The 13,375-nt window shown below is 31.8% G+C and overlaps 1 protein-coding gene across 1 annotated transcript; it reads left to right on the plus strand.

Moving 5' to 3' along the window:
• Positions 1–236: 236 nt before the first annotated feature.
• LOC139498894 (uncharacterized) lies at positions 237–13,159 on the plus strand. The gene is made up of 8 exons (XM_071287482.1): positions 237–506; positions 1,672–2,241; positions 3,656–3,762; positions 6,337–7,572; positions 8,415–8,445; positions 9,803–10,086; positions 11,879–11,906; positions 12,179–13,159. Exons 1-8 carry the CDS (start codon positions 248–250, stop codon positions 12,490–12,492), a joined length of 2,829 nt encoding a protein of 942 aa, XP_071143583.1. The 5' UTR covers positions 237–247; the 3' UTR covers positions 12,493–13,159.
• Positions 13,160–13,375: the final 216 nt, after the last annotated feature.

The following is a 13,375-nucleotide window of genomic DNA, read 5'->3' on the forward strand; positions in this document are numbered from 1 at the left end:
GTCCTTGTTTTCATTGTCAATTTGTAAGATTTGATTATGTAGGAAACATTACCAGGTTTTTATAACTGATAATAGTTATCGAGGCTGCACTTTAGAATACTTATAGGAAAAAGTATTCATGATGGAGGTAAATCCAGAACTGCGCTTCAAACAAAACTAATGTATCACGTTTCATTTTATTTTATTTTTATTTCAAGAGACTTTCATTGTAATTATCAATTCATTTATTGTGTAGAATATCCGTGATATGTCAGAATCCATTTTGACCAAACTTACCCAGTTGAATAGAGATGACTTCCAGGATCTTGTAGCTCTAGGGACATTTTCTTCCTACGAAAACAGGGTGTTTTTGGCTGGGCCTTGCAACATTGGGAAATCTTCGCTAGCAAGTATTCTAATTGACGAGGCAATTCCAAAGACATGGTATTCAACAGATGGACTTGTTATTCATTTTGGTAGAAATGGCATAGACCTACAACACCGAAAAATGATTCCATTGAAAAAAGGTACATGATACATTTTTGTTTTATGTGGACATCATTTTAGCTTGAAAATTAGTCTCTTAAGGGTGAAGTCTAAGGAACTGGTAGGATTGCACTCTGTCTGTCTGCCTGTCTGTCTGTCCATCCATCAGTCTGGCCTACCAGTTGTCTTTAAATTCTATCTTCATGCTTGAAGATATTGATTTGATAATTGCCTAAATCACGATTTTATGTTTTGCGATATTGAGAACCATTCTGTTAAATTCTTATAATTATATTGTAGATGTAACGCGTCTTCTGATTGCGTTGGTCATGTGACGATGACGTAATCAACCTTTTGTCATGATATACTCCGGTTTAAAATGGAATTGAGAATTAAATTATAAGTAATTACTTTATTTCCCCCCTGTTTATTCGAAGTAACATACCAAATGTGGTGCACACTTTAAAATAACCCACTATGTTATTTCTACATAGACTCAAAATACGAGTTTAAGTTATTGCGAATATAAAACTTTTGCATTTTTGTCATTAATAAAGACATCGTGCTCATCAGTTTTCTGCTTCTTGTTTCTTCATGCTTCAATGATATTGATTTGATATTTGGTATATAGTTCATTGACAAATTACAGATCAAGTTTGAATTTTGTTCAATTCGGCTGTTTTTGCTTTTGCAGAAAATGGTTCTTGAACTTAAAAAAAATCACGCACACAATTCCGTTGTTTGTTATGCTTGACGATATTGATTTGATATTTGGCATATAGTAAGAATTATGATAAATTAAAGATCAATTTAGCATTTGTTCAAGTACCATGAATTTTTATATCGGTCGGCGACTATGAATTACCATGCCAATCACCCAGAATGCTTGTCCATTGACATAATTGATTTCTTAAGTTTATTTATTAATGTTATAGCTCATATTGGATGAAATTTAGCCAGAGGTCCAGTATTGAAAATAGTCTGTTCCATAAATAAGGCTTTTGTTACCTTAAAGGATCTTTCCTTGTTCTTCAATGGCTATTCAATTTAATAGTTTAATATCCACTAACAGTTATCTCTTTATTTATCACCTGACGTCCCTACTATTGGTGTTTCAACTGATGAATTTTAATACGGACTTCAACACAGAATGTCCAATGTTTGAAAGCACTTTGTTAACCATTTGTTTTTTTTAAACTTTATTAGGTAGTGGTGATATTTTAACAAAACTTCTACTTGGACATCCTGAATTAAAAAAACAACAAAGACGTCCTGTCGAATCCCAAATAGAGCAGAATATTGATAAAAATATAGATAAAGTCCCAGGTGATCCTAAATCAAATCTTACAACAAATGAATCTAAGTTAAATCCATATTATATGGATAACTTTTCTCCAAAACAGCAACGACAAAAAACCAAAACAACAACACAAACGCAACGACAAAAAACCAAAACAACAACTGGAATGACTTCATATGGTAGACATCATCAAACTCCTCCTGAAACTTCTCAGAAGACTTTAAAAGACCTCAAGGGACAGCCAATTCATACTGCCCATTCCATTCAAGATGATTTACAGGAGAAGATTAAGGAAGGAACTTATATCATGAAAATAGCACCTTCGGATTTGGTCGATTTCGGTGGGCAAAAATCGTTTGATATGACTCATCAATTATTTATCCAGCACAGGGGGACGTTCATTCTGATGTTTGATGGCCGTAAAGGCCTTTATACAGAATTGGAAGAATATCCACAAGGAGATGTTACAGCAGCATGTAAGTGGTTTCTTTTCATACCATTGAATTTTAAATATTTGTATTCATAACAAAATATATCAATGCATATTGTATACAAAAATGTACTATTTTGGTAAACAAATGACAAACTACTCATATTTTCACTGAAATATGATGTCACTCTTATTTTCCTTTAGTATTCTCTAAAGTCACTATAACTTAAATATTTTAAAATTTCTCTTTTTTGTAATTCTTACAAAAAAGAATTGAAAATGGGATTAAGCATTTGCGAAACAAAGAGTTTTGGCGATACTGGCATTGTCTGTTGGTTTCTTATTGAATTCATTGATCATGTTACATGTAATACGTTGTCTATTGTTGGTTTGTAACTTGTCATTATCGTCTGTCAGTAAAAAAGATTGAATGTAATCTGTATGCATATATTGGTTACTGTTTACGAGTTTATATGTTTGTTTTTTTATTTCTATTTTCTGTTTATATGCTGTTGTGTAATGTTTTTTTGTCCACTCTCTGTTTATGAGTTGTTGAGTAATGTTTATTCCAATTTTCTGTTTATGCGTTGTTGTGTAATATTTATACCTATTTTCTGTTTTTGAGTGTCTGTGTGTTGTTCATTCCTGTTTGTTATGTGTTTGAGTGTTTGTGTAATGTTTATTCCTATTTTTTGCTTATGCGTTTTTGTGTTACGTTTGTTCCTATTATCTGTTTATCCTAAATCCATGTTAACTTAAATGAGGCTTACTTATAAAACGATTTTTGATTATTTTTAAGAACAAAAATAATAGTTATGATAAGAGTAAGTCGTCTATTTTAAAATTGTTTAAACCTATCCTTATTTATGCATCCTGCTAATTTAAGTTTATACTTTACCTACACTCCAGCTCTAATCGCTGATGATGTACTAGCTCAGCTTGTACTGTGCGTTTAAACCTAGACTCATTTATTCATCCTGCTTATTGAGGTTTAGACGTTACTAACAATTCAGCCTTAATCGCTGATGATATACTAGCTCAGCTAGACGTTACTGACACTCCAGCTCTAAACGCTGATGATGTACTATCTCAGCTAGACGTTACTGACACCCCAGTCCTAATCGCTGATGATGTACTAGCTCAGGTAGACGTAACTGCTCAGCTAGTAGTGTGCGTTTAACAAAATAGAACAATTTACACCTTAAAGTTTTAATATTAATTTAATCAAATTACTAATTGTTGACTTTGACTAAGTTATCATTGGGTATGGTTTTTATAAATGTAACAAATCTTTTAACTGATGTCCCTTGACCAATTGGCAGTGTTTTTCCAACGTTAAATATGATGATACAGCAGATTGTTTTGTGTAGTGATAATTACTGTATTTTCTGTAAGATAATGAATCGATATCTAAAACCGTGATTTTGGTTTATATTGTTTCTCACTTGCTATCTTTGCAGCCATTCTTGTGCATTGGATTAACTCTATATTGACTTACTGTACAAAAAGTGATGACAAAATGCCACGAATTGTGTTTGCTGCAACCCATAGTGATAGCTTCTCTGAGGTATGTCTTACTTAGCAAAATATTCTACCATTGTTCTCTGGGGAAATTCTCATAGTCAACCGTACCACATCTTTTTGTTTTTACTTGGAACCCAATTGAATGTTCAATCAATAATAGAAAAGAAAGGATATGAGGTATGATTTTATGACAAACAAGCAGTTCATGCACAACAAATTAATACGCACAAAAGCAAAGTACAAATGGAAATGAGAAGGGTAGTCTTTGTAAGATGTGAAACCTCTCGGGTCCATTAAAAACTTATCCGAAAGCAGTATATATTAAAAAAAAATACTTTCTATTCATAGGTGTAAATATCTATGTAAAATATATTTTGGTAATATAGATATAAATAAAAGGTGAGGAACTAGTGATCCTTGAAGAACATTTTCTTTTACAAAATCAGTTCATGCACAGCAAAAACACAAACATGAAAGGCTTGTATGCTGCATTTCATCTCAAGTCACAAGTGTAAACACAATCGATGTAAATAATCCTTGTGGATACCATTATTAAACAATAGGTAAAAACATTTACAGATTATCGCTGTTTACATATTACAAGAGAATTTGAAAATTCAAGCAAACCTTTATTTATTAGGAATAGACTTCAACTTAGATTGATGACAGGTTAGCTATACATTTTCGTTAAGTCTCAATTGTCACTTGATTGCTTGGTTTGAATGTGTCTTTAAGACAGCTTCAACTATTTCACAGAACTTACAAAACAAGACAAGACAGACAATTTGTATGGTTTGGTGTCTGTTTTAATGAGATATACCCTGTATATTTTGTTATTTATATTAGTCATCAATGCTTGCTAATACAATGTAAGTTTAAAATCTAAATACACACAGTCAGAGGGGTCTTACACATATGTGTAGTTTGGCGGTGTTTGAATGGACAGATTCAAGTTTAGCATATAGAGTGAATGTCCTATAAAACATATAATCAATTAACCACTTAATCAGAGTTTTGGAAATTACAGTGAAAGTGAGATAAAAGTCAATATTTCTAGTTAGCGCTTTTATAATACAAAGTATATTGGACTTAATTACTGTTTTTTTTGGGAAACTACAGAATTGATTTCAATTCTCAATAATTGAACAGTATGGGCTTATGATCAAATTATTTGCAAAAGTGAATACTTATATACTCTTCAACTTTGTACTTATTTGGCTTTATAACTATTTTGATATGAGCGTCACTGATATGTCTTGTGTAGACGAAACGCGCGTCTGGCGTATTAAATTATAATCCTGGTACTTTTGATAACTATATTAAAGAATAACTTATCGAAAAATTAAAATATAGATACATATTTAGCGAGTGACCGAAAAACAAATCAGTTCACGAATGTGCGTAGCGTGATTTAATTTTGGATGTAACGCGTCTTCTGATTGGCTGGCAGTGTTTTTTATCAGCTTATATACATCATTTTGTCATGTGACCGTGACGCTATCAACGTTGTTTTATTATTCACTCTGGCTTAAAATGGAATTTATAATTAGACTATAAGGAATGACTGTTATATGTCATATACAAGAATGATGGACCTTTATTTTTTTAAGATGTGAATCAGAACACGTGATATGTCATTGATAAATCAAAATAGCCATTTGAAAATAACATTTATATTTTTTAATTTTTCCCTGTGTTTCTACTATGGTCATCGTACCTTTAACTATGGGTTCATGCTTTAAAAAAATCATAAAAATTGCATTTTTCGTAGCATTTAATTTTTCCATAGCAGATAAGATGGACAAATGATGAAACAATCTACCTATCGAGAAAAAAATATTTGAAATCAATGTTTTCTGTTGTCAACTGCATTTTGAAATTAAACTCTTAATCTCCGTTCGACAAGGTTACCGAACTTGTGTCTTGCTACATATTAAAATAGTTACATGTAAATTCACAATATTTTTATTATTAAATTACTTTATCTTAGTTATCTCCCATACTATCTGAGTTATTCCCCCTTATTTGGCAAAGTTAAAAAAACATGAATCAAAAACACAAGTATGGTGTTATTTTAACTACAGCTGTAAATATGATACACATAATTTTCTATAATTATATCAAAAACCTTCCACATGAATTACATTGTAGATACCACTATCAAAATTTGGACATGTCATTATAGATTTATACCAACTACTTCAAAATCCAAGATGGAGGAAGACACCAAAACATCCTTGAATTGTTTTTGGTCACGAATTAGAAATTTTTTGAATTTTGAAATGTTTGATTACTTATTCTTTGTTTTACATTGGCAATAGGTTTAAAATGGCATTAAAGTAGATCACAACAGGAACAATTCATTTTTCTCTGCACAGTTTGCTCTGATGCGACGTCATCGACAACGTTTTGACAACTCATATTTTTGTAAGACGTCAGAGGAGTGCAAATACCGAGTTTATTTCACGTGTAAAATCATCGGTTTTTTATCTCACTGAAATCACGGTATTCCATTGCAACCAATGTTCTATTTATTGATATAATATTTATCCAGCTTTCAATTTTTTATGAAAATGATATAATTCATCGATCTAATTTCTCGTTTTATAATGGACAGGATGAGAAAAAGAAATTAGTTGTAACATTCCAAGAAGAGCTGACACAGATGTTTTCCTCACACAAGCTTCATGAGCATATCCTGTACAACGAAGTCTATTTCATCAACGCAACAGAAGAAGCAGACGAAGAAATTGGTCGTTTAAAGGATAAATTAGTTGAAATAGCATTCCAGCAGTCAACATGGGGACAACTAATGCCGATTGTTTGGGTGCCTCTTGATTTACAGATATCAGATATGAGAACAGATGGAGTAAAGGTGATAACAAAAGAAAAGCTCCTAGAAATCAACAAAAATAATAAGGAATTAGCTCTAAGTGATAGAAGAATTGAAGACTTCTTACTTGTTCAACACTCAATCGGAAAGCTATTGTATTTTGATGAACCTGCTTTAAGAGATTTCATTGTTATTCAACCTTCAGCAATGGTCAATATCCTTAGAGCCTTCATCACAGACAGAATATTTTGGCCAGAAAATGGACCCATTCGAGACATACTAGAAAATTTATCATATACTGGAGTTCTAACGAAGACAGACCTTTTTACGCTGTGGTTACAACCAGCTTTCAAGGACATTTTGATGAACGACAGAATACAAGACTATGTAGTTCAGGTCCTCCTGCACCTTGATATCCTTGTAGAACCTAAACACTACGCTGGGAAGGATTTCGCTGCAGATTTATATCTAGTGCCATGCATTGTGACTTCTAAATTTCCACCACAAATACAGAATGCTGCAACAGATAAAAGAACAATATGCTTTGCCTATCATCTACATGAGACAGTGGTTCCATCTGCCTTGTCGTTCAAGCTTATAGGGGCTGCAATTAGCATTTGGCCTTTGAAAGTAGTTGATGCTCGTTTATGCCTTTATTATCAAGCTGCAGCTATGGATACTGATACCAGAAATGAACTTCAAATTCATGTGAAAGGGCACAGAATTGTTGCATACCTCGTTAATGCCACATCAAAACACCTCATTTCACCAGATCTAGCAACAACGGTACAGGAATGCTTGACATTGGCACTAGGACGAATTCTTAAGTTTTATGGTCATTGTTTTGGTAGACAAAATCAACATGTAATGTCAGACCTTTTTGAAATAGAAGTTGGAGAACTATGCAAAGGTGAAGCGTGTTTAATTCCTTTGTCATATGCAAAAACGAAAGCACGTTGGAGATGCAAGAATAGGAAAATACACAACACAAAATTTCCTCTGAATTGGATTGTTGATAAGGTTAGTGATATGTTTGTATACTCTCTTATTTGACTGCATCAAATGAAATTAATTGATCATTGATGAAAGTTAAATTGTAAATTTCACATTCTGGGGGAAAATATTCATCATATTTTCAATTAATTATTTGATTGATTGATTGATTGATTGATTGTTGCCTACTGTTCTGTTAATGATGTGACATAATTATGTCTTCTTGTCAGTATTTAGTTTTAATAATTGTTTATGTTGAATGTTGATTTGATACAGTGGAATGAAGGTTAATACTCTTGTAGGACATAAAAAAACGGGATATAGGAATATCAATGTATTAGCTTGTGATTAGGTCATATAATTGGTAACAACTTGTGGTAGGTCAATGATATATAGAATGCAGTTGTATCAAACATTGGTTAATATTATTTCAATGGACATTATTTGGTTCTGTTCCATTACTCATAGTTTATTGACTGTCCCTTTGGTATCTTTCGTCCCTCTTTTATTCCCTTTGAAAGCCAATAACAATCAAAACCAAGGAGTTAACAAAGACTCACATAACCAAAGGACATTTATATTAACAGTTAAAAATAATAAAATAAAAAACAACACGAACTCCACTAAAAACCGGGAGAGAAATCAGGTGATCCGGAAGGGTAAGCCTTTCCTGCATCGTATACGGCACCGGTCGTTTTATTTCTGTCTACAGTTCGGTATGATGGAAGGTTATTATGAAAAGGGAGGAAGGAAAAAAAAACCCACATTAAAACAGAAAATCTTTATTGTGAGTAAATATCTACCAAAAAAAAAAAAAAAAAAAAATTGTGTGCAAACTAAAAGCTGATCATGTGATTTATTTATTTCAGAGTAAGATGCAGTGTGACTTAAATTGTGAAGGTAATGAAATAACATAGATTGATTTAACATATTCCTTTTCATTATTTTTTTTATATATTCACGTATAGAGCATTTAACATGAATCATGATTACAGCTACAAGAAAGATGCTTTTGCAATTCATAAACGATTACGGACAAAACAATCAATTTTAAAAGGACATCTATCGGAATAGATATATTAATTGAAATTGATAACACGCAAAAAAATCAATTTATGTATTAGGATTAAATCTTGTATGTACACCAGACTCGCATTTTGTCTACAAAAGACTCATCAGTATCTGTATACTCATAATACATTAAGGCAAATAAGAGCTCACATTAATTTACGCATAGTATATGCACTTGAAATATAAATAGACAAGTAAGGTACAAATTATAAATGATGCAATTCATAGTATTATATGTATATATAAGCAGCCACTTCTTCTCACAATTTGGACGTTATATTCAATATCTTGTTTAGGTTTAACACCACCGCATCAAAGCACGTCACAATAGGTTTCTTGTAAAAAAGAAATCGCTGAAAAAGATACATCTTTCAATTTGACAGTTGTAAATACATAGCTTGAGGGTTTCAAAGCACCATTATTTTTGTTGGTATTTCTATGAAATATTTTTGGAGTAGCAATGTGTTTGTTTGTCCAACATCCAGTGATGGTTATTATCTTTTATGCAATGACATATTATGTGGAATTGTGTCTGTAAGAACAAAGATAAATTATTGAAATACATTTGTAAAATGCCCATTTAACAAAGACTAATAGGGGTATATAATGGTGGTATTTAGAGGGGATGCAACGCACGTTCTCTTATATTACAAACACACTCTAGGGGATCATTAGGTAGCCGTATTTACCTGTGGAATGCAACAGTTCAAGCCCTACGTCCCTTTTAAACTCTACTTCAGGACCAAAGTATTGTATTAATGTTCTCGTCATTAACATATATGAATTGTTAGCCATGCGACGATTATCAAACAACACTCAATATAAATTGGTTGATAAGTAATTTAACTCATCTATCGTTTGATAAGAAGATGAACAAAATCAAATATCTAAAAATGTAAAAAGATCATATAAAATTTGTTATTGCTTTTATGCACAAGCATACTACGCCTGGTTTTTGTATGATGCATTTATTGCTTTTTAATTTTTGTTACTTACAACGGTGACATTTCTTTAGTTATATCTATATGTAGTTTGTTTCATCTTGCGAGCATGTTACTTTTTGCGCAAATATAGCAACCTGAATTCATAAAAATACATATACCGCCTATTTCATATTGACTTTCGCTGTCAGTATAGATGTAATATATTCCTTTATTTATTATTATTATCTAATTTACAAATCCAGGTCTTGAAATAGAAACACAACTCTTGACACCAGATGATCAACATTTCGTGCAACTAGCAAAAACAATGGGTATTGGAGACTTCTACAACTTCTTTATTGAACTTGGAATGGAAAAAACTGATTACGACAACTTAAATTTTCGTTATTTCGCAAATCCTATCGATTTTATGTTGATGGGGCTGTTTGAATGGCGGGATAAAACAGAAAGTGACCAGATGACTGCAACGTTTGGAAAACTCCAGAAGGCACTGACAGCTATTGAAAGACAACACTATATGTGTCAGGTTGGATATTTGAACAAATTCTCTCATTTGATTTTCTCTAATATTTTTCTTCCGATATCATCCTGATAATTGCTTCTGCCACAGTGACTTACTATATTGACGTCCATAATCTAAACTAATCTGACAAAGTTGATAGTATTTAAACATGATACACAAGCAAGTTTATAAAAAAAACCTCATAACAGATACCAGCCTTACAATTGTGTTCATCAGACAAACGTTTCTCTACAAAAGACTTATCAGTAACGCTCCAATAAAAAAAGTTACTTGCACCTCGTTTCACAACGGATGACAACAGATGTGTTCCACTTGTTGCAAGACTATCCTTCGGTCTGTTTCTGAAATTTATTTTTTACATACTTTTGATTTTTTAACCCTGTATGCTAACATTGCCCATGTGAAATTTTACAATTGATTGTATATACGTTGAAAGACATATATATGTGACGTATAACATTTTCTGACGTCAGACACGCGAATCAATGTACGTGTTTGCAATAGATGTGTTTGTGTTCTGTTAAATTGTCCCTTTTAAAATTGTTACACGATGATGAATGCTGTACCCATATTTTGACTATTTTATTTAATATGTCTGTTTAGTTTACACCTTATTGTAAATATAACGGAATTTACTGAGACTGTCATCAAAGGGAGAGGTTTAAAGCTATAAAACTAGGTTTAATCCACCATTTTCTACATTTGAAAATGCCTTTACCAAGTCAGTTCCTGTCCATTCATTTTTTATGTGTTTTGTCATTCGATTTTGCCATGTGATTATGGACTTTTCGATTTAATTTTCCTCTGAGTTCAGTATTTTTGTGATTTTACTTTTTTGTGTTGATCATTCTTTAGATTTTTTTGTTGTGTTTTGATACTGTTGTTTTTCAAGACCCATTACTTTATTACTTCTTTTACCTTTTTTTGTTATAATTCCGTTGTATTTTTTCATCTAATAGATGGAATGGACACGTCCAAATGAGAAAGACATCAACTCAAAAACAAGCGGTATCCATAAAAAAAAGGAATTTTCTTATTGCATAGATTGATTTTTTTCCCATTTGGCCTGGAATTCAAAAATGGGATATCGGTTTTATTGCATACAAAAATTAGACTGGCAACCTCGTCTTTCTGATTCACAAGTCTATGTTTTCGTATATCATAAGTATGGTAAAGTGTTATTTTCAGAATCTGGGTCTGTTCGCCCTGATTTACATGTACATCCCACTTGTTTATGATCGCTTTTTGTCCGTGATACCTAATACCTTTCGGTCTGATTGCTTTGTGTAAAATTAGGGCGAACAGCATCTATTGGTGAAATCACCAAATATCTTATTTTTGTGGGACGTCTTTGCAATTTACATTACACATGTTCCTGATGCTTTCGTGCTTAAACCCGAATATTTACATTGTATCCTGCAAGTTGGTAAACAGATATGTGTAACTACATTGTATGTTGTTCCATGGACGTCGCCCTTTTTACCAACAAATAATAATAGAATGCATTGACCAATTGTATGTTTACAATAGAAGATTTTTTTTCTTTTTGTCCCGACCTAACCAACTAGACTATTTCAAAAAAGGAATTCGTAAACCAACAAAAAATCCCGACCTTATCAACATCTGCAGAATTTTATCTGTTAGATTTAGAATGATTTTTAATTTTTTAAATCAGGAGTAAAAAAGTAATCTTATCATACATTGGCTTAAACCATAGTTTGGGGGATATGTTTCTGTTTTATAGTTGATGCTATCATAGACTTCTACTCATCATTTCATCATTGATGTATTTCAGATACACAGAGAGGATCATACATTAGTGGGTAGGTCTATTATTATTGTGTAATTGCTGGTTCTTTGACATCATTATTAAATTTATATGTTGCGTTATATAATTTATTTGAGTGCAAACAAATATGATATTTTATTAAATTGAAGTCAGTGCATTTAAGACTTAGTTCACGGATAATAGTTAAAAGTAGAGGCTTGGGTTAACTTTAGTTTTGTAATTTGTTTTTTTTTTGCGTTTGATATATTGATATCATGTTATATTGTGTCATTTCTGATCAATGAAGCTAAAGTTATTTCTTTACAGAACAAGCTCATAGCCGCCTACAAGATGTTCCGTCAGATGACGTAATTTATGCTTTGACAGACAATAACCTGATTGGTGATTGCGTTGTTCACTTAGGAGTGGAATTATGTCTAAGCATTGGAGACATTAGGAAAACTTTATACAATTTTCCTAGGGATTTGAATGGTCAAGTTCATGATCTACTCACAAAATGGAAGTATTGCAATGCAACCAAGAGGGTGAAACCTACAATCTACCGACTTATGGTAGCTTTAAAACACATAAAAGCTGCTAAAGCGCTAAGTTTTGTGAAGAAAACATATGGTATGAAGTAAAACTGTATATGTTATTATTTGTAAAAGAAGATAACAAAACATGTGTAAAGGTAGTAAAAAAAGATGACGGGTACAACCAAGTCTACTGATTCAAAGACAGTAGCTAGAAGTGAATTTACGTTCTGCTTCCTTATAGTTATCTGATGATCAAAGTGTTTGTATATAGTTAAACAGATGCTGCAATTGTTTTAGTATTACGAGTGACAGTATTCATATTAAAGATAATAAACAAAAGCAACATACGCTAGGGGATTCATTAAATTCAATTATATAATGAACAGTTAGTTATATTAAGCAAGATGTAGTTTTCATTCATACTTTTTCGAAAATTAGGGAACCAAAAAAGGCTACCATTATCGCCTTTTATGTAAATAATAACTTCATTTCAACGTTGAATGTGATATATTTATAGAAACAAACCACCTTATCTTCTTATTATGTTTGAAGTCTTGTACTTGTCATCAACATGATTGTTATTCTAAATATAATTCCAAAACTGTAAATGCATTGCATACGAGTTCCATCAAGTCCAGTACACTTGTTGGATCACCTGGTAGAAATACCAATTCAGTTAAACATAATTTTTGTCACTGTTTCTTCAGAATTTGTTTGATGATGTATATTATGGATATTGCAAAAAGATTTTAATGTACAAAACCCAATAAAAAGCAACTGTATACTTAACACTATTGTTTCTTTAAAGTTTCCAAGTTTATATGTTTCAAAGAGAGAATAAAATGACAAATACAGTACTTTGTTTTTTCATTAAACAAGGTACATAAATGCAGAATATTTGTCAATCATAAACATGTTCCGTTTTTGTTCTCAATATGCTGGAGTTGTAAATTGTAAACATTATATTTGTATATATAATAAGATGTGG

Source organism: Mytilus edulis, chromosome 12, assembly GCF_963676685.1.
Source record: "Mytilus edulis chromosome 12, xbMytEdul2.2, whole genome shotgun sequence".
Taxonomy (NCBI): Eukaryota; Metazoa; Mollusca; class Bivalvia; order Mytilida; family Mytilidae; genus Mytilus; species Mytilus edulis.

Bases quoted from the DNA above. Each gene is read 5' to 3' on its own strand.
- LOC139498894 (XM_071287482.1), top strand. From the start codon at position 248: ATGTCAGAATCCATTTTGACCAAACTTACCCAGTTGAATAGAGATGAC. The intron at 507-1,671 runs GTACATGATACA...AAACTTTATTAG, and splicing joins AATGATTCCATTGAAAAAAG to GTAGTGGTGATATTTTAACA. The intron at 8,446-9,802 runs GTAATGAAATAA...TTACAAATCCAG, and splicing joins GTGTGACTTAAATTGTGAAG to GTCTTGAAATAGAAACACAA.